At 39.5% G+C, this 27,567-nt stretch overlaps 1 protein-coding gene and 1 pseudogene across 1 annotated transcript; both read right to left on the reverse strand.

The window, feature by feature from the left end:
- Window positions 1-5,135: 5,135 nt before the first annotated feature.
- LOC107541516 (tripartite motif-containing protein 60-like) lies at window positions 5,136-6,133 on the reverse strand (annotated as a pseudogene).
- Window positions 6,134-11,904: 5,771 nt separating this feature from the next.
- Window positions 11,905-27,056, reverse strand: LOC107541531 (uncharacterized). Its single transcript, XM_016218622.2, has 4 exons — window positions 26,691-27,056; window positions 14,595-14,721; window positions 14,344-14,404; window positions 11,905-13,571 (listed from the first exon to the last, which is right to left on the reverse strand). Exons 1-4 carry the CDS (start codon window positions 26,718-26,720, stop codon window positions 11,918-11,920), a joined length of 1,872 nt encoding a protein of 623 aa, XP_016074108.1. The 5' UTR covers window positions 26,721-27,056; the 3' UTR covers window positions 11,905-11,917.
- Window positions 27,057-27,567: the final 511 nt, after the last annotated feature.

Below are 27,567 nucleotides of genomic sequence, written 5' to 3' on the forward strand. Positions count from 1 at the left end.
GTTATTTCTTAGGGTCTCCATCTCTGCTTACATTACCTATCTATTCCCCATGCTGTCCATAGTGCGATTAGAGCGCGTAGCACATGAATCATGGTTGCTTTATATTTCTGGCCTAATCCCAGTATGTCTGCTGCATCTGAATTATGTTCTCTTGCCTGTTCTATGTCTTCACACTGTGTATTTGCATCTTTAGCATGCCTTTTACTTTTTTGTTGAATGTTGGACATGAGGTATTGTGAAAGAGGAACTGAGGAAAGTAGGCCTTTAGTGTGAGGTTTCTTAAAGCTTTTTAAAAATATATGTTTTTATTGATTTTAGAGTGAGGAAGGGAGAGAGAGAGAGAGGGAGAGGGAGAAACATTGGTGGGAGAGAACCATCAGTTGGCTCCCCCCTGCATGCCCCTACTGGGAATTGAGCCAGCAACCTGGGCATGTGCCCTGACTGGTAATCGAACTGGTGACCTCTCGGTGCATGGGATGGTGCTTAACCAACTGAGCTACACTGGTCAGGGCAAGTTGAGGTTTTATGATTATCTGACTAGGGTTTAGGCTGTGTTTACTATTTGCTATAACTGTCAGAGGCAAATATCCTCAGGTGTCTTTGATTTTGTCTCCATGTCATCTTTAGGGTTGTACAGAGGCTTCTTAAATAAGTTCTGAAACTACAGTTCTTCCAGTGTATCCCACTGTCGTTAAACAGGAGTGTTGGGCTGTAGTGCTGGGTTGTGGGTGGAGGAAGTGTTCTATAGTCTTATTTGGTCTCAGTATTTTTGTTGTTGTTAATCCCACCCGAGGATATTTTGATCAGTTCTAATAGTTTTTTGTTGGAATCTTTAGGTTTCTCTGTATACACTGTCATGTCACCTGCAAATAACGACAGTTTACTCTGTCCTTTCCAATTTGGATGCCTTTTATTTCTTCTTGTCTGATTTCTGTGGCAAGGATTTCCAGTACTATGTTGAATAAGAGTGGTGAAAGTGTCCCTGGCTGGTGTTGCGCAGTGGTTAAAGTGTTGGCTCGTGCAGCGAAGGGTCATGGGTTCGATTCCCTGTCAAGGGCATATACTTGGGTTGCAGGTTCGCTCCTCACCCCCAGTTGGGGCGCCTGCAGGAGGCAACCAGTAGGCAACCAGTCGATGTGTCTCTCTCACATCAATGCTTCTCTCGCTCTCCCCGCCCCCCTCCCACTTTCTCTGAAAAGCAATGGAAAAAATATCCTTCGGTGAGGGTAAACAAAACAAAACAAAAACAAAAAGAGTGGTGAAAGTGGACATCCCTATCTTGTTTCGGATCTTAAGGGGAACACTTGTAGTTTTTGCCCATTGAGTATGATGTTGGATGTGGGTTTGTCATATATGGCCTTTATTTCGTTGAGGTATGTTCCCTCTATTCCTACTTTGCTGAGTTTTTATCATAAATAGGTGCTGGGTTTTATCAAATGCTTTTTCTGCATCTATTGATAGGATTTTATCATGGTTTTTATCCTTTAATTTATGTGGTGTATCACGTTTATTGTTTTGTGGATATTGTACCAACCTTGCACCTCCATAATAAATCCCACTTGATTATAGTGTATGATCTTTTTAATATATTTCTGGATCTGGTTTGCTATTATTTTGTTGAGAATTTTAGTATCTATTTCATAAGGGACATTGCCCTATAATTTTCTTTCTTTGTTGTGTCTTTGTCTGGTTTTAGAATAATGCTGGCCTCATTATGAGCTTGGGAGTCTTCCTCCTCTTGAATTTTTTGGAATAGTTTGAGAAGGATAGGTGTTAGTTCTTCTTTGAAGGTTTGGTAAAATTCACCTCTAAAGCTTTCCAATCCAGGGCTTTTTGTTTGTTGGGAGTTTTTTGATTACTGCTTCAATTTCACTAGTTGTAATTTGTCTATTCAGATTTTCTTATTCTTCCTGATTTAGTTTGGGAAGGTTGTAGGTTTCTAGGAATTTACCCATTTCTTCCAGATTGTCTAATTTGTTGGTATATAGTTGTTTGTAATATTTTCTTATAATCCTATGTATTTCTTTGGTGTCAGTTGTTACTTCTCCCCTTTCATTTCTGATTTTATTTATTTGGGTCCTCTTTATTTTTTTCTTGATGAGTCTGGTTAAAGGTTTTTCATCTTGTTTATCTTTTTAGAGAACCAGCTATTGGTTTCATTGATCTTTTGTATTGTTTTTAGACCCTTTATTTATTTCTGCCCTGATCTTTATTATTTCCTTCTTTCTACTCACTCTGAGCTTTGTTTGTTGTTCTTTTTCAAGTTCCTTTAAGTGTAAAATTAGATTGTTTATTTGAGCTTTTTCTTGTTTCTTGAGATAGGCCTGTAATGCTATGAATTTCCGTGTTAGGACTGCTTTCGCTGTGTCCCACAGGTTTGGTTTGTTGTGTTCTCATTTTCATTTGTTACACGGTATCTTTTCTTTCTTGATCTCATTGTTAACCCATTCATTGTTTAGTAACATGTTGTTTAGTGTCCATGTCTTTGTTTTTTCCAGTTTCTTTCTTGTGATTTCAAGTTTCATAGCATTATGGTTAGAGAAAGATGCTTGATATGATTTCAACCTTAAATTTACTCAGACTTGTTTTGTGTCCGAACATGTTTTCTATCCCTGAAAATGTTCCATGTGCTCTTGAAAAGAATGTATAGTCTGCTATTTTGGGGTGGAATGATCTGAAGATATCAACTAAATCCATTTGATCTAGTGTGTCATTTAACGCCACCATCTCCTTGTTGATTTTTCTGTCTGGAAGATCTATCCATTGATGTCAATGGGGTGTTAAAATCCCCTACTAGAACTGTATTACTGTCAATGTCTCCCTTTATGTTCATCAAGACTTGCTTTACATATTTAGGTGCTCCTCTGTTGGGTGCATAAATGTTTACAAGGGCCATATCCTCTTGTTGGATTGATCCCTTTATCATTATGCAGTGTCCTTCTTTGTCTCGGACTATAGCCTTGTTTTTGTTTTTTTTTTTTCTCACCCAAGGATATTTTTCCATTGACTTTTTTTTAGAGTGGAAGGGAGGGAAGAGAAAGGGAGAGAGAAACATGGATGTGAGAGAGACACATCGATTGGTTGCCTCCTGCACATACCTGGACCAGGGCCAGGGATCAAACCTGCAATGAGGTACGTGCCCTTAGACTGGGAATTGAACCTGTGACCCTTTGGTCTGCATGCCGACGCTCTACCCACTGAGCCAAGCTGGTCAGGGCTATAGCCTTGGTGTTAAAGTTTATGTTTTTCAGATATAGGTATTGCTACCCCAGCTTTTTTTCCCTTTCCATTTGCATGAAATATCTTTTTCTATACCTTTACTTTTAGTCTGTTTTCTGTCTTTCATTCTGAAGTGGGTCTTTTGAAGACAGCATATGCATGGGTCTTGTTTTCTTATCCATTCAGCTACCTTATGTTTTTTTTTTAATCCTCACCTGAGGACCTTTTTTCCATTGCTTTTCAGAGAGAGTGGAAGGGAGAGAGAGAAACATCGATGTGAAAGAGACACATGGGTTGGTTGTCTCCCGCATGTGCCCCAACCAAGGCCGGGGATCCAGCCTGCAACCAAGGTGTACGTGCCCTTAGACTGGGAATTGAACCTGCGACCCTTTGGTCTCAGGCCAGTGCTCTAACCAGTGAGCAAAACTGGCTAGGGTTGCCTTATGTCTTTTGATTGGAGCATTTAAGCCATTTACATTTAAAGTGACTACTATTAGGTACGTATTTATTACCATTTTATTTTTTAAAATGTGTTCCTCTTTTTTTTCTTTTTCTTCTTCCATTTATTAAAGGAAGCCCTTTAACATTTATTGTAATACTGTTTTGGAAGTAATGAACTCCTTTAGCTTTTTCTTGTCTGGAAAACTCTTTATTTTTAATTTAATTTAATTAATTTAATTTTTTACCGAGATATGCAAAGTAAAACTTTATTTCCAAATATTGTAAACAATACACATACAGGCTTCCAAACAGAAGTGTGCTATAAAACAGATGCAAATACATGGAAACATATAATAGACTGACAAATCTCAAGGGAAGGGGGATTGGGGTGTGGGAAGAGATTAACCAAAGAACTTATATGCATATATACATAACCCTTGGACACAGACAATAGTGGGGTGAAGGACTTTGGAAGGGGCAGGATTGGGGTGGAAAGGGGTCAGGAGGGGGTAGGGGGACATCTGTAATACTTTCAACAATGAAGATAAGTAAAATTTCAAAAAAGCAATAAAGGAAATGAGAAAGGAAAAATAAAATAAAATGTTGGCAATTTCACATAATGTTAAAACTAGTATGTGATGTTTGGAGGTTATACAGGTGTTGTCAAAGGTAGGTTTACAGCCCTTGCTGGGTGGCTCAGTTTGTTGGAGTGTGGTCTCATACACCAAAAAGTTTGTAGGTTCAATTTGCAGTTAGGGCACATACCTAGGTTTTGGTTAGATCCCGGTCAGTAAGAAGCAACCAATTGATGTTTTTCTCTCACATCAGTGTTTCTCTCTCTCTCCCCACCTTCCTCGTTCTGTATATCAATAAACATATCCTCAGGTGAGGATTTTTAAAAAAAAAGTAAGTTTACAGTGTTTAGTAATAGAAATAGTTTATTCTTGTATTACTTTTTATTAATTATTGTATTATTTGTACCACTACTTTAAACCTACTTTTGCTTACCCCTGTATATGAAAATGACTTCATAAATATGAGACAAAAGCAAAACAATGAGAATTCCCAAAAATTTATATGAAAAATAAAAAGTAAATAGAATGTGTTCCTTATTGAAACTTCTGATTTAGGTCAGTTAAGTCTACAACACAGCCTTGGTAGAACTCAGCAAATGCAGCACAAAGCTGAAAGAGCACCGTTGCCTAAGGAACCAGAGCCTGTTACAACACAAGGCCAGAGGGGAAACCCCTGGGGGGGGGGTGCTCCACATCTGTATAATCCTGCTCACAATGCCAGTGGTGGTGACCAGGTTATACAGTCAGGATGGAACTCATCCAAAATTTGTTTCAAATGTTAAGACTAATGATGACTCATCACATTCCGGAAGAGTATGAAAAAGTTTATTACTCACATGATGAGGTTTTGGGGGGAGAATAGGATGGATCTCAGAGTAGGTCCCAAAATGGCTGAGAAAGTGGACTACTTTGTGCTGTTCATGGTGGTTACTGGGTGCTGTTGGTGAGAGCCTGCTGGCACTACTAGGGGTTTGCTTGGTTGGAAGTCCTCACCTGTACCAAAGGCTTTCTCATCGGCTTTCCCAGGCGTGAGGTTAAGGGAGGAGGGAAGGGTGAGTCCTAAAAGCTTTCAACAGTCAAACATCAAAACTGGAATCAGAATCTTTATTACAAGCATTCCTTCCAATAACAAGGGATAAAAATAACCACATACTAAATTTCCTCTAAGTTGTTCATCATTCATCTCTGATACTGATTGTAAGAGATTTTGAAGAAGGTGCATTAGAGAAATAAGGCATAAGTTTTTCTGTGAATCCATACAAGTATGACCTGTTATTCAAATTATAAAATGAAACCTCCCCCAACTCAGTCCAGAAAAATGCCAACCTGCATGACATATCCTCTAGGGCATGTTTCGCATATACTAGCACAAAGTTCAATGTGCCTGCAGCTATTGCTTGGGGATAGTGATATAAAACTATTTCTGAGGGAAGATTCTTTACACACAACTAAGGACCATTCACCTGTGCCTCTTCTACCTGCCAAAAATGCCTGCTAGCATCAAATCCCTCAGAACTCAGGACACCTGGGTAAGAAGTGCCTGGGAATTATAAAGACCATCAGGTGTCCTATATGTCACACCTTTTCTGTCTCTTGAGATAATGAGACTTGGATGGGCAGTTTCAGGATCCAGGGTCAAATCTACCTGAAATGTGCTGATCATTTTATGCAGGCCAAAATACTGTGGGGGGAGAGAGCAATTCTCCTTTAATTCATTCATATGTAAAGACTGCTGGGCTCTCTAGGTTTTCATACCTGTTGTGGATACTTTCAATACCTGTGAGTAAATCCAGGTCTGTCTGCAAATATTTCTCTGCTGTTTCACTTAACAGATTGTTTAGCGTGAACATATGGTTTGAAGTTTGCTTTCAATTTTTAGTTAGGTTGTTACACTTCATGTTTTCCCTGAGGGCCCTTAAACTGTCCTCATTTTTTAAGTCTTTCTTCTTTTTGCTGCTCTGATTGGGTGTTTTATTCTACCTTGTCTTCCAAATCACTGACTCGATCCTCTGCTTCATCAAGCCTGCTGTTTATTCCTTCCAGTGTATTATTTATTTCAGATATGACATTCATTTCTTACTGGTCCTTTTTTATGGTTTCTATATCCTTTTTCATGCTTTTGAGCATCCTTATAATCATTATTCTGAACTCTGTATCTGATAAATTGCTTACTTCCACTTCATTTAGCTCTTCTGCAGAATTCTCTTGTTCCTTCATTTGGGGGCTGTTTGTTTCCTCATTTTGGCTGCCTGTTTATGTTTGTTTCTATGTATTAGGTAAATGTGCTATGACTCCCAGTTTCTGTAGAGTGGCTTTATGTAGTAGGTGACCTGTGAGACCCAGTGTTACAGTCTCCCTCATCACCAGAGCTAGGTGTTCTAACAATGTTCCTTGTGCATGTTGTGTGGGCCCTCCTGTTGTAATTGAGTCTTGATGGCTATTGTCCCATTCATGCAGGAGTTTGACCCTCAGGCTGATTGACAGTGAGGCTCAACCCCCAACACAGCTTACAGGCTGCTGTGCAGGTGCTGATTACATGAAGCAGAATTTGCCTCAGCAGGGTTTGGTGCCTGCCAATATCTCCCTGTGGATATGCTGCTTGTGAAGCTTGTTGGATACTGTTGTTGTCTGAAGCGGGCCACTGGGTTTATTGGTTCTGGACTGTGACTGGCCCTGAGCAAGCTGTTTGGAGCTATCAGTGCTCCACATCTTGTGGTGCCTGACTTGGGGTTTAGACCCAAGACTCCTCAGGGGGAACCCCCCACAGCTGAGATCCCTCTCCAGAACTTTAGCTGCTCCCTGTGGGAGCCTAGCCAGCCCTCTTCTACCTCCAGTTCCTACCAGTCTCAATGTGGCCTCCTATTTAAGCTCTTGGTTATAAGGCTTCTCTCCAGCTAGTCTTCAGTTGGTTATTCAGGATGATTTTTCTATATTTTAGTTGTAATTCCAGTTTGGTTCTGGGAGAAGGTGAGTGTAGCTTCCACCTAATCTGCCGCCATCTTGGAATTCCTAAAATTTTTGAAAGTGCCTTGTAGAGGTGGTTGCATACATTAGGCCTTTAAAAGAGAGATGCCATTATTCTGAGCTATATGAGTTTGGTAAGACCTTGTTCTCCTGCATTTAATTTTCATTTGTAAGATGGGATGAATGATTGGGAGAGGGGCAAAACAACTGAGACAAATAATTATGAAATCGCATAATCTATACCATGCAAAGAAAACATCACTGAAAAATGGGGAAAGTTTGGATTTCCCTTGCTCCTTAATAAAACAAAGCTGGTAATTTCTCCCCTCCCCCTTCCATAATATGTTCTGGAAGTCTAAGAATATAGAAATGAGACCTGTGAACAGCAAAATGGGCTTTGTAACTTGTGGACCACTGAAACAAAAAGCTTCCAGGTCTCCTCTTATGAAAGACATTTAAAGATTCTCATTTTGAGGATGTCAGACATACCTCCTTTCCATTAAATTAGGATATTACTGAAAGTGATGCACTCTGTCTGCAGCTTACCTCAATCATTCCTTGGGTAACTGCCCTTTAAACTTCCATAGGCCTTTTTTGTGTTTCAACCAGGACATTACATTGGACTTGCACAGATATCACTCTACTCACAGGAAAACCCATAATGGGCTACAACTGTATGGATGACCAGAACTCTTCCTTCAAGCATGGAGGAACTCCATGGCTTCATGGGGTACTATTGTGTCACTCAGTCTGTGTAGCAGCAAAATGATAATGGAAACTTAAAAGGCATATACCTGTGGCCCAAAGCAAAGGGAAGTTTAAAGTCTCAGATAACCCATGTCTAAACTTGTGGTTACTATTACATGCAATAAAACTTTTAACCAATCTGTATCTTTATTGGAACCATTACTGTTAATCACAGGAATTGACTGCCTGTATTACTTTCAACTGTTGATATTTGCACCCAAGCAATCCCTGTGTTTAAAATGAATTAGGTGGTGGAAATAAAAATGATCAATGAGGACATCCTCACTCTCTGAGGTCCTGACCCTTCACAGAGAAGAGACACACACCCAGCTTCCCTATTACCTCACATGTCACTGTTTACTTTCTTTCAAAGCCTTTATTTCCATCTTATAAACCCAACGTATTTGCATATAATATTGTATTAGTTTTAGGTGTACAATATTTATATAGCTTACGATATGATCACACTAAGTTTAGTAATCATCTATTATCATATAAATTTATCACATTAATAACTATATTCCCCTTCACCTTTTTCACCCATTCCCCCACTCCTCTCCTCTATAAACCATCAGTTTGACTTTTTGAGATTCTACATATAAGTGAAACCGTATTATATTTGCCTTTCTTTGTCTGACTTATATCACTTAGCATAATACCCTCTAGGTCCATCCATGTTGCTGCAATGGCAAGATTTCATTCTTTACTGGTAATATTCCATTGTATATATGCATCACTTCTTTACCCACTCATCTGTCAAAGGACACTTAGGTTGCTTCCATATCTTGGCTATTGTAAATAATGCTGCAATGAACGTAGGGGTCCATATATCTTTTTGAGTTAGTGTGTTTGTTTTCTCCCAGAACTAAGACTGCTGGATCATATGGTAGTTCTATTCTAGTTTTTGGAGGAATCTCCATACTGTTTTCCATAGTGGCTCCACCAAAAACTGTGTATATTTTGAGTCTGTAGTCCCTGACAGGAATGTTAAAATTACATCAAGACCATAGTTTCTAAGCAATAAAGGTTCAAATGGAATAGGGACCTTATCTTTCTCCCTTACTGGGTTTGTGTTCTGACAATTTACCTGAACCCAAAGGCCTTAGTTGATATTACAAAGTTTGCTAAAGAGCAAGTGACTTTATACAGTTTAACTGAGGTACTTTATATGAAAAACAATGTGCCATATATCATAAGGAATATTCCCATGTTCAGGTAAGAACTATTATTATTCCCAAAGACAGAATTTAGTTTACCTCCTCACAGTATCCAATACATAGGAACATTTTCCTTCCTTGAATACCAATCCCATCACTTAACACAAGCCCAAATTGCTTAAGATCTCTTACTGATGCAACCCATTACCAATTATGGCTTGTAGTCATCCTTATCACAATTCATTACACCCCTCTCTTTGAGTATAGGTGTGTTTCTATAGTTTTTGGCAAGAAGGCACCAACAAAACCATGATAAACATTTTTATTGAAGAATTAATGAGAGGCTAGTTTAATCACAAACATTTTTAACTATAGGAAAAAAAACTTGCCTGAGGAAAATATACATAACATTGATTCAAAATATATAATGAGCCTGGCCAGCATGGCTCAGCAGTTGAGCACTGACCTATATGATCCAGGAGATCATGGTTCAATTCCCAGTCAGGGCACATGCCTGGGTTGTGGGCTCAGTCCCCAGTGTGGGTGTGCAGGAGGCAGCCAATCAATGACTCTCTTATCACTGATGTTTTTTTCTCTCTCTCTCTGAAATCGATAAAGACATACTAAGAAAAAAAGTTAACTTCAAAATGTATGATTAACTTGATAAAAATCACAAAATTGATATAAAAATCTGCACTTGCAATGGGATGTTTTATTTAATATATCCTGTCAGGAAGTGGAAAAAATATTTGTCAGTACGCAAGCTCTCTGAAAGAGTTAATAAAACATTTCTAAGAAACATCTATAGAAGCATTTGTTTGACAAAAAAATGAACACTTTAAATCACATACAAACATAACTGAAAATGTCCTGAGGACTTATGTTTAGCTGTAATTGGATATATCCACAATATACCTAATATGAGGAAGGTGCGACTTCTCACATGGAAGGACTGTGTCAGAGCAGTCACTGCACATGCAGCAGAGGAACCGACTCCCACAAGGTTCTTTCTGACTGCACCATTGTAGCCGTTTTGGTGCAACCAGGAACACATAGTTACTAGCAAATATTAACAGAACAAGGCATTTACTATACAAATCAGACCTTATACAAATACAGTCTAGAGAAGAGGGGAGTCAGCGTTTCAGAGAACATTCTCAAACATGACAGTCTGAATTTGTTGTTTGGTGGACACATGAGGGCTTGTAGGGAAATCCAAAGTGACCTTTGCTGTGGGTATTGTGGAGGCATCCGTGGGAACCTACAGCTTTGAGAAAGTCATGTAGTCATGTAGTTGGTGGTAGTATTGAGGACCGCTTGACTGGCGGGACAACGAGCCAGGAAAATGGTTTGGAAGCAGGTATATATAAAACATCTATGCATCTGTCTCTCTGTGGTCTGTGGTTCAAAAACTGAGGCTTTCCGAATCTCATTCAGATGAGGTTATTGAATTTTAACATGGAACCACATAAAGAACAGAAAATGTTCTAGAAAATGTAGGTCACAACATTACCCATGTTGACATAACATATATTTCAGGGGAGTCATCTCCAATTTTATTGTCCTGTCACAGATCTCTTCTCTCTCTCTTTTTTGGCAAATATAAAAGCTTATTGGTCTATCTAAGATAATGTTATTACAAAAAATGAATCAGAGTTTAAGTGTTAAAAACACCTAGGTAAGTAGCTAGAAATGTAACTTTAACCTCGCAGAGTTGAAACACTGTATAAGCATTGACCACTTTAGTTATATTCACTGTTGTATTTCTAGTGTCCAGCTCAGGCACATAGTAGGTCCTCAATATGAATAGAGGGATGGTCATACCACTGGCTGACTTTAGTGATATCATACAATTATTCTAATTGTTTTATGGGTAAAAGATACCTTAAATGGTGACATCAGAGTACCATAGGAGGATTTATTGGATTGATGGGGGAAAAAAATGTAGCTTTGGTGCAAAGATATTGTAGCTGTGAGTTTAAATCTAAAATAATTGTACTTGTAAACATTTTAAGGTTGTTTTGTAAATTTGAGGCTGATATCAATACAGGTAGCTCTTCTTACTGTGAAGTCTATTTTCTAAATCAGAGGGAATGACAGAGTATAGGGAAAAGATGTAAATAGTAATTCAAGTGAGACTATATGCAAACTAGTGATAAACTTTGCATATTTATAAATTCAGGCCAACTATCCTTTAGTAAGGAAAATTAGTAAGGCTCTTCTGATGAAAGAAAAACAAAGTTTTTCTCCTAAGAGGACTGTTTATCATGGGTAAGGAATATCTAGTACTTGCCACATAAGACAATAGGAAAACCCTAACAAATACCAAAGTGTCATTATCCCCTTTAACTTAAAGAACAATTAAAAATTTGTATAAAAATTAACCCTACTAGTATGTAGTACAATTATATTTCAACTCACCCATTGATCCAACAGACTTCAAAATGGAAAAACAAAAATTTTATAAGCTGATTTAAGAAAAAACACGACCTACTTAAAGCTTATGTACTGTTGCTTAAAGTATACTTACAGAATTGTCTCAACTCATTGCTCATTTGCAAAAGTAACAAGTAGAATCCATAGTCCAGAGACTGAGTTTCAGAATGAGCTGCTGATAAAGACAATGTATTTTTAGCTTTTAAAAACATTTCTTTCATGTCAGGAATTTTCTGGAGTATTATATGTGAATTAATTTGCATTAGGCCTTCCTGTATTACTTACACTTATAGCCATTTCTCTCCAGTGGAGTTTTCTCATAATTTTGAGTGTATTTAATAAAGAGTGAAATACTTTCCTGTATTTATCAGTTATAATTTACCCAGTGTGCATTCTCATGACATGTTTATGTAAGGATGTGGGCCAATTGAAGGCTTTCCCACAATGCTTACACTGAAGAAGTTTCTCTCCAGTGTGAATTCTTTCATGGCTTCTAAATGAACTGGGTCGACTAAAGGCTTTTCCACATTCTTCACATTTATATGGTTTCTCTCCAGTGTGCACCCTCATGTGACCTCGAAAGGTTGTGCGATAAATGAAGGCTTTCCCACATTCCTTACATTCATAAGGTTTCTCTCCAGTGTGAGTTCTTTCATGTACTTGAACATAACTGGAACAACTGAAGGCTTTACCACATATTTTACATTCATAGGGTTTCTCTCCAGTGTGAGTTCTTTCATGTATTCGAAATGAACTCGGACAGTTAAATGCTTTCCCACATTCCTTACATTTATAAGGTCCATCTCCAGTGTGCGTCATCATGTGTCTTCGAAAGCTTGTGAGAGATACAAAAGCTTTCCCACATTCCTCACATTTATAGGGTTTTTCTCCAGTGTGAGTTCTTTCATGTATTTGCAAACCTAGAGCAGAACTGAAGGTTTTCCTACACTGTTTACATTCATAAGGTTTCTCTGTACTGTGAGTCCTTTCATGTCTTCGAAAGGAAGTGGGACAACTGAGAGCTTTACCACATAGCTTACAGATGTAGGGTTTCTCTCCAGTGTGAGTTCTCACATGGACTTGAAAAGTTGTGAGCCAATGGAAAGCTTTTCCACATTCTTTACATTGATAGGGTTTCTCTCCAGTGTGAGTTCTTTCATGTGTTCGAAAGGAACTGGAACAACTGAAGGCTCTACCACATTGTTTACATTCATAGGGCTTTTCTCCAGTGTGAGATCTTTCATGTATTCGATATGAACTAGGACAGTTGAATGCTTTCCCACAGTCCTTACATTTATAAGGTCCATCCCCAGTATGTGTTATCATGTGTCTTTGAAAGCTTCCAAGAGAAATAAAGGCTTTCCCACATTCCTTACAGTCATAGGGTTTCTCTCCAGTATGAGTTCTTTCATGTTTTCGAAGAGAACTGGGACAACTGAAGGCTTTACTACACTTTTTACATTCATAGGGTTTTTCTCCAGTATGAGTTCTTTCATGACTTCTATAGGAACTAGGACAACTGAGGGCTTTACCACACTGCTTACATTCATAGGGTTTCTCTCCTGTGTGAGTTCTTTCATGTGTTTGGAAGGTTTGATGATATCTAAAGGCTTTCCCACATTGTTTACATTGATAGGGTTTCTCTCCAGTGTGAGTCCGTTCATGTTTGCGAACAGATTGGCGATATCTAAAAGATTTTCCACATTCCTTACATTTATATGATTTCTCTACGCTGTGATTTCTTTCATGTTTTTGAAAAGGCTGAAGATAACTGAAGGCTTTCCCGCACATCTTACATTTGTAAGGTTTCTTTCCATATTCCTGATACTTGTATGGTTTGGGCCCAGTGTGAGATCTCGTGTGCCTAGTAAGGGATGAACGACTCATGAAGACTTTTGCACACACACTGCACTCCCATGGTTTTACTTTAGTAGAAGTTTTCTTGTTCAGATTAAGATTTGAAATAAGGCTGAAGTTTTCTCCACATTGACTACCTTCTTTACTTTCACAGAATCTCTCTACCATATGATGTCTATAAAAAAATCAGGAGTATATGATTAGTGATTTCTTTATTTATATTTATTCATAAACATTAGAATATTGTATTTACAATTTATAGGGAAAGTGTAGATTTTTTGTCCTGTCCAAATTGTTTGAAACTAAATATAATGAATGCTCTGAAAGAAGGTTTGACCATAGCTATTATCAAAGTAGTGATATTCATATATGGAGTTGCTGAATACTGTTTCTAAGTGAACTATTTTGGAAACACAACATCTATGTCACAATTTAGAAAACATTTTTGGTAAAGATTTTCCAAAGTTAAATAAATTTGAAGCTCGGCTGTTTTGTGTCTGTTTTTATCATTATCATTGTTATTGTTATTATTATTTCCATTACAGTTTACATACAATATTATTTTGTATTAGTTTCACGTGTACAGCATAGTGGTCAGATAATCATATACTTTACAAAGTGTTCCCCCTGATATTTCATTCTTTTTTATGGCTGAGCAGTATTCCACTGTATATATGTACAACATTTTATCTACTCGTCTACTGATGGGCACTTTGGTTGCTTCCACATCTTAGCTACTGTGAATAGTGCTGCAGTGAACATGGGAGTGCATAGTCTTTTGAATTAGTATTTTGGGTTTCTTAAGATATATACCCAGAAGTGGAATCACTGGGTCATAAGGCAATTTTATTTTTAATTTTTTGAGGAGTGTCTGCTTGTTTTTAAATTTTCATGACATATAAAGATCCCCTTGTGGGACACTGACTTCTGTTGTGAATATAACTCACCTTAGATTTTTCCCCTGGTTTTTGTATTGATCTTCAATGTTATGGTCTTCCCACTTTCTTCCTAAAATGCAGACCCAGAAAAAAAAAGTTACAGAAGAATTATTACATTGCAGGTCTCTGATCAGCTCTGACTGTGCCTGGTTTATTTATAAAAGTGTTCTCTTTCCCCATTTCAAATCAGAGAACAATGTTGATAGACAAGAAACACTTGTTCTTTAAGTGGCTAAATGAAGGAACATTGTCACTCTTACCTATTGAGGCCAGGTTCCTCAAGGTTTCCTGCATCACATCTCTGTAGAGTTTCTTCTGCGAAGGATCCAGCAGGGCCCACTCTTCCAGGGTGAAGTTTACTGCCACATCCTCAAAGGCCACTTGGTTCTAAAACATTCCACATATGAATACAGGAAGACAGGTAAAATGGACAGCACTGGGGATCTATAGTTAATTCAAAAGAAGTTCACATATTTTGTGATTTCAAAATATTTATTCTATGACTTGGTCATCAGAATTTGTATTCTCTAAATGTAACCACTTCTTCATAAATTTAATAGCATCTTGAATCTTTCAGGCACATAATTTCCCTAAACACTGGTCTCTGAAAAAGATGATTAACTCATTGACATCTCTGTGCAGGGGATTGAGAAAATGCTCCCCCACAGTAATTCTGATGGTAAAATGTACCTATTTAGTTCAAGAACAGAGTAAGAAATCCCCACTTCTTGGTGGGTACACAGAGACCAGTGTTTAGGGTCAGTTCTAGTTACAGTGGAATACACAGAAAGAACCACACATTTCAGATCTCATTTGGGAAGCCTCTAGAGAACCCCAAAGATCACAGGAGAGAGAAAAGGAGAACACCAGATGTAGCCTCTGATACTTACAGGTATACGAATAGTAAACACAGGTTAAGTCCTAGCCAGATAAACTTAAAACCTTACACTAGGCCTATTTACCAAGGTCCCTCCTTCTCAGTACATCATATCTGGCTTCCAACAACAACAATAAAATTCCACAGCATACTAAAAGACTTAATCTTGAAAGCAGCCAGGGGGAAAACACACCTTAGCTATAGGTAAACAACAAGGATTAAATCAGACTTTTTTTGTTGTCTCAAATAATGCAAGCAAGAGGAGAGTGGAATGAATATTTAAAGTGTTGATAAAAAAAAACAAAAAAATAACCTAACTAAAATTCTGTGTTGAGTGAAATTATCCTTCAAAAGTGAGGGAGAAATTTCTGAGACAAACAAATATTGAGAGAATTTGTCACCAGTACATCTGCTTTGTTCTGCAAGAAATGTTAAAAGAAATTCTTCAAAAGGAAGGAAAATGATGAAAAACGGGACAGCATTTGAGAAGGAACAAATGAAGGGAAAATAACATCACCTTAAAAAAGTCTTAATTTGAAAGATAACACTGTTCAAAATAATACTAGCAACAAAGTATCCAGTAATTATAGCTTATGGATAAGTGAGATGAACAACAATGTTATAAGGTGCAGGGAGAGAAGAATTGGGAATATTTTGTTATAAGGAATGTATACAACCAGTGAAGTAGTTTAGCATTACTTGAAAGAGGACCCAGGTTTACCGTAACTATATATTACAAATTTAAGGGCAACTAATTTTAAAAAAGACAAAAAAAAAAGTATAACTGATATGCTAAGAGAGAAGAAAAAATAAAATCAGGTAAAATGGTCAAAGCCAAAGGAGGCAGAAAAAAGGTGAAAGACAAGGGCAACAACTAGAAACAAAGACAAGGGCAGAAACAAAGACAAGGGCAACAACTAGAAAACACCAAACATTATGGTAGATATTACTACAACTATATCAACAATCATTTAAAAAAATCAATGTTCTATAAATAAACAACTAAAAGATACTGTCATAGTGGATAAAAAACAACAACTCCCAATTATATGTTGTCTATAATAAAGCCACGTTAACAATAAAGACAGATTGAAATTGAGGGATGGAAAAATATGTCTCACGTTAGCATTAAAGATAGTTGGCATATCTGTATTTTCAGGCAAAGCACAGGGATAAAGAGGCTTTAAGGAATGATAAAGGGGTCAAGTCTTAGTGGAGACACAGCACTCCTCAGTGCTCAGGTGCATAACAAAACAGTGGCCAAATACATCAGGGAAAAATGGGTGGAACTTCAAGGAGAAACAGATGAGTCCACTACTACAATGGATGCTTCGATGCCCCTCTATTAATAATTACCAGTACCAGTAGGAAGAAAATCAGAATAAGCCACAGCTGAACTGATCAGTGCCATCAAACCAACTGGGTTTACTGAAAAGTGTGGGATACTTCATCATCAAACAACAGCAGAATACACATTATTCTCAAGTTCATATGGAAAATTCATGAAGATAGAACACATTCTAACATAAAACACACCTTAACATATTTGAAAGAACAGAAATGATACAAAGTATGCTGTCAGATCATAAAGGCATTAATATAGAAATCATTAACAGAAAGATTGGGAAACCCTCAAATACTTGGGATATTAAACAACACACTTCTAAATAACTCAGGGATCAAAGAAGTCTCAAAAGCAATGAAAAGTTATTTTGAACTAAATGAAAATGAAAATAAATACAATTTATCAAAATTTGTGGGATGCAGCAAAAACAGTGCCTGGAGGGAAATTTATATCATCAAAGGCCTACAATTGAAAAAAGAGATCTGTAATGAATTATCTAAGCCTCTATCTTACAAAACTAGAAAAAGAAGAGCAAATGAAACCTAAAGTAAGCACAAGAATAGAAATAAAAAACAAATCAGGAAAATTACAGGAAATCATGAAAAACCCACACAACCAGAAGCTGGTTCTTTGAAAAGATTAATAAAATTAAGAAACCTATACAAGCTGAGAAAAAAGGAGAAAAGATAAATTATTAATATCAAGAATGAGGACAGGGGTGGGGGAATGTAAAAGGATTTGGCAAAATCCCAAATCCATTTATGGGAGCAAACTAGGAATAGAGAGGCACTCCCTCTTCTTGAGAAATACCCTCTATGAGAAACTTGCAGTTACCATACTTAATGGTGAGAAAATAGATGCTTTCTTGGTAAGATCAAGAAGGAGGCAATGATGTCCCCTCACACCAGACCTAGGCAACACTGTACTGGAAGTCTAACCTAATACAGTAAGACAAGAAAAGGAAATAAAAGGTATACAGAATGGGAGGTAAGAAATTAAACTTGTCTTTGTTGCATGTGGCATGATTATCGATGGAGAAAAACTCAAAGAAAACAACAAAAAACCCCTTCAACTAATGAGAGAACAGAGTGAGATTGAAAAAGAAATGGCTAATATACAAAAGCCAATTCTTTCCTGTGGATCTAAACAAATATAATCAACTGATCTTTTTTTATCCTTACCTGAGGATATGTTTTTATTGATTTTAGAGAGAGGATTGGGGGGGGGAGAGAAAAAGAGAGAGTAACATTGATTGGTTGTCTCTCCTACACACCGCAACTGGAGATCAAACCATCAACCTAGATATGTGCCCTGACTGGGAATCGAACCCACAACTTTTGGTGTACAGGACAATGCCCCAACCAACTGAGCCACCTGGCCAGAGCTAATCAACTGATCTTTGACAAAGGATCAAAGGGAAATCAGTGGAGAAAACATAGCCTTTTCAACAAATACTGCCAGGAAAACTAGATATCCACATGCAAAAATCAAGTAATCAATCAATCTAGATACAGATCTTATACCTTTTCCAAAACCTAACTCAAAACAGATCACAGGTCTTATGTAAAGTGCCAAACTACAACACTCCTAGAAGATAACATAGGACAAAATCTAGGTGACCCAAGGTTTGGTGATGAAGTTTTAGATATAACACCAAAAGCAAGACTGATGAAAGAAAAAAATAAGTTTGATTTCATTAAAATAAAACCTGCTCTGTGAAAAACAGTGTTAAGAGAGTGAAAACACAAGCCACAGACTGGGAGAAAAATCTTTGTGCCCTGGACAGTTTGACTCAGTGACTAGAGTATCGGCCCACTGACTGAAGCTTCCAGTCAAGGACATGTACCTCGATTGCAGGCTCGATCCCTGGCCCGTCAGAGCGTGCGCAGGAGGCAGCCAATCAATGTGTCTCTCTCACATCGATGTCTGTCTGTCTTCTCCCTCTCTCCCTCCCACTCTCTCTGAAAAGCACTGGAAAAATATCCTTAGGTGAGGATTAAAAAAAAAAAATCTTTGCAAAACACTTATCTGATAAAGGACTGGTATCCAACAATAAGATAAGCAAAACAATTAAAAATGGACAAAAGATCTGAACATACACTTCGCCAAAAGTTTACAAATGGTAAATAAGCATAGAAAAAAATGCTTAACATCATGTCTTTTTTTTTTTTTTTAAATATATCTTTATTGACTTCAGAGAGAGGAAAAGAAAAGAAGAGAGAGAGACAGAAACATCAATGATGAGAGAGTCACTGATCAAGCCTGCAACTAGGCATGTGCCCTGACCGGGAATCAAACCCTGATTGCCTGGATCCTAGGTTGACGCTCAACTGCAGCTGAGCCACGCCCGGCCGGGCACATCATGTCTTTAGGAATTGCAAATAAAAGAAGAATGAGATATTACTAGACACTTATTACAATGGCTAAAATTCAAAACACTGAGAGCAAACACTAAACAATGGCAAAGATGTGGAGGAACAGGAACCCTCATCTGCTGGTGGGAATGGAAAACGGTATGCCTACTTTTGAAGACAGGCAGTTTCTTAAACAACCTATTCTTATCATACAACCAAGCAATCATTCTCCTTATTTCCCCAAATAAGTTTAAAACTTACATTCATAAAAAATCCTGTACATGGCCCTTCTGGCATGGCTCAGTGTTTGAGCATCGACCCATGAACCAGGAGGTCGCAGTTGGATTCTGGGTCAGGGCATGTATCTGAGTTGCAGGCTCCATCCCTAGTAGTGGGTGTGCAGGAGGCAGCTGATTAAAGATTCTCTCTCATCATTGATGTTTCTATCTCCCTCTCCCTTCCTCTCTCTGAAATCAATGGGGATATATTTTCAAAAAATCCTGCACATGAATGTTTATAAGAGTTTTATTCATGACTACCAAGACTTACAGGTAATAGAGATATCCTTTAATAGGTGAACGGAAAAATAATCACTGGAACAGCCATACAATGAAATATTATTCAGTGATAAAAGGAAATCAGGTATCAAGCCAAAAAGACATGGAGAAACCTTAACCATATTGCTAAGTGAAAGCAGCCAATATGACATGGCTACACACTTAAGATTCTAAGCATAGTTCTGGAAAAGACAAAACTATGAGACAATGAAAGGTCTTTGGCTGCCAGGGATTTGTGGGTAGGAGAGAGGAGTGAATGAATAGGTGAAGAACGGGATTTTTAGGGCAGTGAAAGTTTTCTACATGATGCAGAAGATGGAAACATGTCATTTTACATTAGCCAAAGCCCAGAGACTACAACATTTAACAGTAATGTAAGCTGTGGACCTTAACACATTGACATCAATTGTACCACAATAATAGAAGATATATATATAAAAAAAATAGGGCAAACTATGTGGAGGTAGAGGGGTTATGTGGGAAAACTCTACTTTCTGATCAAGTTTTCTGAAAAATGATTGCTGATGACTGATGGCTGAAAGAAGCCATCTTTCATTCAACCGGTTTGAAGTTATTTCAGTAAGTCATTATGGTGTTCTGTGAGGACTGCATCCTGAGACTTGGAAGAGAGGAGAAACTTCCACTGATGCCTTTTTCGAGAGTGCAGCACTGTATATTCTGAGAAGTGAAATGAGTTCCTTTGGTACTGTCAGTAGTGTCTAGAACTCCCATATGGAGGAGGAGTGTTTGGGCAAGGCCTTCCACTGTGGCCTTAGTAAATGCAGAGACAGTAGTTACCTTGATTTATACTGTGGGTAACAGTGAGGCAAGAAAGTGCCAGAATTCTTTTACCACAAAAGGGCAACTTGTAGGCAATCATCGAAGAGTCTGCAAACATGGCGGGTGAAGCCAATCACTGGTCAGTGCTAAGATGACTGCCTGATGTGTTTGGTCAGTCGTGTGGACCCTTAAGTCCCATTCTTTAAAAGGATGTTCCAATTAAGGGATGAAAGTAGTAACTCTGCCTGAGCTCCATCATGTATGAATGAGGTGATGTCATCCCTTAAGTCATGAACTATAATTCCTTTTCACTCAGGGAATCCTAAGGAGTTCCCCAGTAAGCCTGGAGGTCTGGGAAAGGGGTGAACTCCTTCAGCTCCATGGCACCTGGCAAGGGACTAAGGAGAGGGGAGGCCACCCCTCCTGCTGGTAGGATGTGCCAGAGGGCACAGGTTTAGCCATATCTTGTTTGAAGGAGTCTCGATAGTGGAACTGAGTTCTTGGGGTGATGTTTACAGGTTCCAGGGCATAATGCGTAGCTTTCCAAGAGGGTACATGTTTTTAAGATAGCTCTATAAGCAGTGACAACTGCAGCTCTAATGGCATACAGTTTGAAGCCTTGTGCAGTTTTTTACATCAGAAGCCTACAGACAATTTAAAAGCCATCTTGGGTACCTCCAGGAGGCATGACAGGAAGTTACCGAAGCTTCTATTGTGAAACAGTGTCTGAAGGCACTGTGGGAGTGCCTGTTGTATGGCAATTTGATCAAATCTAGAGCCATTTGGTTTTTTTGTAGGGATACCTATTCAAGGTGGGCCAGTTTGCAAGTAACAATATAAATAGACTCAAGTAAAATGTGTAAACAAAGACTATGCTGCCTCCAGAGCACCAAAAGAATCTAGACAATGTTGTAGGTGCTAAGAGGGACAATAAGCTATTTCTTCACTGTCTCAAGGATGGAGAAGGACCCAGATTACCAAACACTTTTTAGGAATTTAAAAGCAATGTATGTAGAAATGGCTTGGCTTTTTATGAGCTCTTTTTGTCACTATTTTTATGTCCTGAATACCCTTAGAAGAGGATGTCATTAATGTAGTGTCATACCTGTGCTACTGGAGCAAGATGAAAACAGTTCAAATCTTGCCTGCAGAGACCATGGTACTGACAGTGGTGCTGAGGTTCCCTGAGGGTAACCAGATAAAGATGTATCATGTCCCTTCAGAGGTGAAGGCCAACTGCAGCTGAGAAGTTGCTGACATAGGTATGGAGCAGAACAAACAAATCTGTGATGACAGGACATTTACCAGCTGCTGAGTAGATGGAGGCAGTAATTTCTATAATGATGGGGACTGGGAATAAGGGCTTATTTGGTTCGACCATAGCCTCAAGGTTGTAGTAATCCACTGAGAGGTGTCATTCTTTCTTGAAGAACAGGCCAACTAAAACTTCACCTTTGCCAACTATAGTCAAATCATATAACTATTTATGATTTTAATAGAAAGTTACTAAGTTGCTCAGCCAGTGTTGCTCAGTGGTTGAGCCTTGATCCATGAACCAGGAGATCACTACTTGATTCCTGGTCAGAGCACATGCCTGGGTTTCGGGCTTGATCCCCAGTGGGGGGGCATGTAGGAAGCAGCCGATCAATGACTCTCATCATTGATGTTTCTCTCTCTCTCTCCCTCTCCCTCCCTCTCTCTGAAATCAATAAAGATATATTAAAAAAAAAAAAAAAAAAAAAAAGACTGCTCTTCCATCAGTAAACAAAGGATCTTCAAGCATGTTAAGGTCATTTAGAAATTTATTCTATCAAGTTAAATTCTAACTATCTTTAAGAAAAAAAGGCCAAATTCAGCTGTTCAAAGGCAAAGCAGGAGGCATAATCACTTCTTCACTAAATAGGTATCCAGTGGTTTTCAACCCTTCAAGTCCCCGCTTAATTTACATTAGGCCATACGAATTTAACTGGAGCTAAGGACTGTGGGGTCCCATTTTGTTAATATAATTTGAAAGTGCCAAAGACTAAATTACAATTTAACTTATAACTCATTGGGTCAAACCTTCCCTGCTGGTTATGGTTTACTTTAAGAAAATGGGTGCTATGACCATGGAGAAATTAGGTAAGACCATAGTTCTCATGGTTAAGGTGAAACATCCCTACTTGTACTTTATATTATATTCAGTAACTCCCCTAACATTATCAGGGGTATCTTGCTTAAATTTAGTGGGATCCCTCTGGAATTAGGAGTATGGAAACAAAGGAGTGTGGAACAGCCTGCCACCTACTGGCTGCCTTTCCCCATCTCCTCTCTTTAAATAACTGCTCTTTCAGGAACAACCAACCACCTGATGGGTCCACCTCTTGCACAGGGTATAGACCCCCTCTCCCATCTCTCCCACCTATGCCCAGCCCAGCCTCTGTCACAGCTTCACTCTAATAGATAAATCCCAACAAGGACACAGACCCAGGATTAATTTAAAGAGGGCCCTGATCTCATACTCCTGCTTCCAGATGCCCTGGAATTCTTTCTTTCTTGAATTTTAAATAGTTTATTGAATTTTAGAGAGGAAGGGAGAGAGAGAGAAACATCGATGTGAGAGTGATACATTGATTGGCCACCTCCTGGGTGCCCCCTACCAGGGATCAAGCCTGGAACCTGGGCATGTGCCCTGACGGGGAATTGACCCAACAACTTTTGGTGCTTGGAACGACACCCAACCCACTGAGCCACACTGGCCAGGGCTTGGGATTCTTGAAACTGCCAGTTTGGTTGGCTGAATACTGAACTAAAGCATGGTAGGCTCAGCAGCACCACTAGCTCTCCTGCTGTGCACAGTGAGGGCTGCCATCAGACAGCACAGAGGGTCAGAGCAAAAGAAGACAGATCCACCTAGTGGTCTTGTCAGGACATGCTGCTCATGGCACCAACAATTACGGTCACCTACGGAGGGATGGCTGGCTCCCTTGAGACTGATGACATTGGCGCATGGGCATGCACACACACACAAACATTTTCCTGTGTGGAAATTTTCCTGAAGAGCCCTATGATCACATAATTGAGGTCTCAGGAGGGTAAGGCAGCCTCTCAAGCAGCTCTGAGATGGTTTCAGAAAGCAAGGAAAGGAGCCTGGCCTGGGTGTTCACTGCGGTTTGGGGTAGGGCAAGAATCCTTGTCCAAGGGCAGGGGCTTGTGTGATTTGAATTTCCTGCCATCTCTAGAGGAAAGACCACTCAGACTTTTTCATAAGTTTGTCCAGGTGGGAGCCCAAGGGGCAGAGGGAGGGGCAAAGCTTCAGTTGCGAGCAGACAGTGTGGGGTTCAAGTGCCAGTTATAAAGAAACACTAACAGGATACTTAAGAAATTCAACATTGGTTATTGGGGATGGCTGAAGCAAGAGTCCTGAAGGGGACCAAGATGTTCCAATGGTGATTCGACTTTAAACCTATCTTACATACTCTTGCTAGCCATTGCATGCATTGGTTTTAAAAATTAGCTGAGTAATTTACATAAACCATATTTTTCCTATTTAATAGTCTTAATTTTAAATTAAATTACTTTTGCTTTTTAAAATTTAATTTTAAATTCGATTTTTTTCAACATAGAAAACCATTCTAAGATATAATCTGTTAAACACTAATGCTTATAAAGGTTTAAACCATAAAAAAGAAAAAATCTCAAAGCTCCTAACATAACAAGAGGCATTTTTGTTTCTCCTTATAATATCACACTGGGGGGTTATTTCAGATATAAAAGCGTATTACAATTTAAAAAAATTATTTAAAGATTTTAGAGAGAGAGGAATGGAGAAAGAGAGACATCAATTTGTTATTCCACTTATTTATGCATTCACTGGCTGACTGATTCTTGTATGTGCCCTGACCAGGGATAGAACCTGCAACGTTGGCTATTGGGACAATGCTCTAACCAACTGAGCAAAGCATATTAAAATTTTATTTGGGCCTAATCCAAAAACTGTATCAGGATTTTTAAAGATTTATGTAAGTTTTGAGTAGTTTTCTTCCTTTTAATTAAAATAGGAATTCATTTCCTTTATACCTAAGCAGTATTACAGCATTTAAATTTTCAAAGCTCTCTAGGGACATACACATACAAAAACTGACCTAAAATGTAAAATCTACCTGAGAGCTCAAATATACCTATCTCATATCTTGAGGATCTCTTGCCTAAAAGGAACAAATATTCTGTTTGGTTCCAGATTTTCTGCCTTACTACCATGCACCTCTCAATCAAATTACATTTTGAAAGCCCAAGAACTAAAAATCTTACACATTCACCCAGAAAATACTATCACCGACTGCTAAGGAAAACTAGAGTTTAAAGCGTCAATATGCAATATTATGAGTATCCAAAGAAAGAAATGCAAATCTTCAAATCAGGTAAGATAAGGTGGCTGCTTCCCCACAGTCCAGAAGAAAACCCATGTTCTGAAGCTGGCAGTTCATACTCCCAAAGTTGGGATACAACTTTTTAAAAAAAAATGTCTTTATTGATTTCTGAGAGAGGAAGGGAGAGGAAGAGAGATTAGAAACATCAGTGATGAGAGAGTCATTGATCGGCTGCCTCCTGCACGATCCCAGGGGATCTAGCCTGCAACTCGGGCATGTGCCCTGACTGGGAAGTGAACCTTGATCTACTGGATCATAGGTTGATGCTCAGCCACTGAGCCACACCGACTGGGCAGGGATACAACTCTTAAAGTGGGCCAGTCCCTGATGATGGAGGGTTGGGGGACTCTGGGAGCTCTACACACCCTTCTCCTGAGGTAACAGAAAGGCCTCCTCTCTCAGGCTTTAATTCTCACAAGTGAGGAAACACTTAGATTCAATTTAAGGTTCTCACGCCCTCAAAACTCCAAAATTCATAAACCCTTTGTCTAGAAGACAGAACTGACCTTCACAGACTTTCTCAATGCACACAAATTACTCTGAGTGCACCTACACTGTGGATGCAGCCTCAAGCCTTTATCTAGAAACAGGCCCAAGGAAATCGGTTACAACCTTAGAAAGGATATTACCTCCTACCTCGCCCCCGTCCCTTCCATCCTTTCCATCCCCATCCCCAGCTTTCCAGGGATGTAACTTCTCTCAGTGTAAAGGCTCCTTCCCTGGTGGGTGTGAGCAGGTAAGACACCTGCAAGGGGAGGCTCCCCAGGAAGAACCAACTGGGCCTTTAAGTACTTTGCAGGCTCAACAGAGCTTAGCTTGGAGAAAGTGACCTCAGGCTTCTGCTTCCCATCTAGTCACTCTGGACACCGATATTTTAAATACACAAACCCAGTGTTTGAACAATCCAGTAAAACCACTCAAACCGGTGTTTAAGTGTAAAGGATGAGAGAAAATTCTAAGGCATTTTTCCGGTTCAACAAGAAAATCCACAAATATCTAGTCCTTTCAGAAAAGAAATGTCAGTTAATTATTATTTTCATGGCAAGTAACTGGAAAATGATCATACTGAACACGTTTAGATGTTGCAAGTCTAAGCCCTGATATTGCATTTGAAATCAACCCCAAACGGATATAATAATGGAATTTATTTTTTCTGAAATTCACTTTTTCCTTGGAAATATTTTATAGTCTTTCAAGATATATTGATTAAATAGATTTATCTTTATTGAAAGAAGGGAGAATGAAAGTGAATAAAACCACAGACTCAGAGACTGGCAGGGCTTGACCAGGCACTATGATGAAAGGGGCAGCTCATCCGGGGAAGTTTCCAGCCCCATAGGATGTCTGCCCAGGAAAGATCTGGGAGGAGAGGCACAAGGTTTTTTACACAACACAATTCCAGGTGGGTGGGTATTCCCGGATTTCCTCTTACATAAAACACCCATAGGCAAACATGTAAATCTGTAAAAGGAGAACCATTCATGGCTGTGCGGAGAAATAAGACACAATTAAAATACTGCGTAGCGTGAAGTGCACAGCGGAGGATAAACAGTTAATAATGATGGTGTGAACTAGAGGGGAAGATGGCGTCTGGGAATGCAGGGGGAGAGATGGAAACTAGGGTTTACTGCCAGTTCCAGAAAGACCTAGGCTGGGGGACAAGGTCGTGGACTTGAGGCCCTGCTTCCCAAACATTTGTAAAACTCAGGGAAAAACGGGTCCCCCTGGGGAGAAAGGAACTGGGGACCCCACAGACCACAGCTCTTCCCACCTAGGAACCCCGGAGACTGAGGCACGATTATCTCCTGATGATCCTGCCTGTGGTCACCGAACATTCTGGGGAGACGCAGCTGGTGACCAGAGAAAACACCGAGGGGGTCTGGCTGCCGGCCGAGCGCCCATGCTGCGTGCCGCGCCCCTGGCGGACTCGCGTCCCAAACCCTGGAGTGTCCTCGGGGAGGCCGGGTCCAGCCACGCTCGTTCCGACAACCCCCTCCTCCTTCCCAGCCTTCCAACAGCGACCCCCGCACTCACCATTTCCCGACTTCGGGGGCTCCCTGTCATCCACCCTATGACTCCTGCAGCAAGTGCAGGTCACAACGACAGAGGATGTGGCAGAGCTACCTGAGGCCTTTGAGAATAGCGAGAACGGATCCCGAGCGGAGGGCGAGAGAAGGTAGGAACACGCCGTCCACGCTGTCATCAGAGCGCCGCCCTCACGTACATTACCAGCGACTCCCCTGATTGGACAGTTTGCAAGGTCCCGTCCCCTCCTGCGTGAGTGACAGCAGGCTGGAGGTCACGTCTTTGAGCTGACCTTGTCTTAGCACTGGGTCTGAATCTGTCCTTTAACCCTAAGGCTGTGAGGCCACTCACGACCCTTGTTCACAGAGCCACTTAAAAGTGACTTCTTTGTATGTAATGATGACTCTGGCTCCTTTTTGATATTTGACCATTTCAAGCGGGGAGACGTCCACCCTTCTGTCCCCCGCCCCCCCCCCCCCCACCTGGTACTTTCAAGAATCCTGTGGTCTTAGTGGCACTTGGCTCTGGGCCCCAAGCCTCAGATGCCAGCATGTGTGAAACATGTGAGGTGTCAATGTAAAAAACATTCAAACCTGTGAAGAATTTTTGTGAGTTTATTTGAGCCAAACTGTTGAAAATTGCTGGGAAGCAAAATCTCAATGGATTGAGATAATGCTCCAGAGAACGGCAGTTTTGCACCTTATTTTATACATTTCGATCAAAAGATAAGAAGTGTTACATAAAATTCATTGGTGATAGATTAGGGAGGAAGGAGAAAGGGGGGGTACCTCTGGGATTGGACAAAAGGTAAAATGACAGACATATACATCTTTTACATAGGTGGGTACAGGATAGTTAATAGTCAACAATTAATATGACAAAAATA

The sequence above is a fragment of the Miniopterus natalensis genome, chromosome 4 (genome assembly GCF_054644295.1).
Source record: "Miniopterus natalensis isolate mMinNat1 chromosome 4, mMinNat1.hap1, whole genome shotgun sequence".
Taxonomy (NCBI): domain Eukaryota; kingdom Metazoa; phylum Chordata; class Mammalia; order Chiroptera; family Miniopteridae; genus Miniopterus; species Miniopterus natalensis.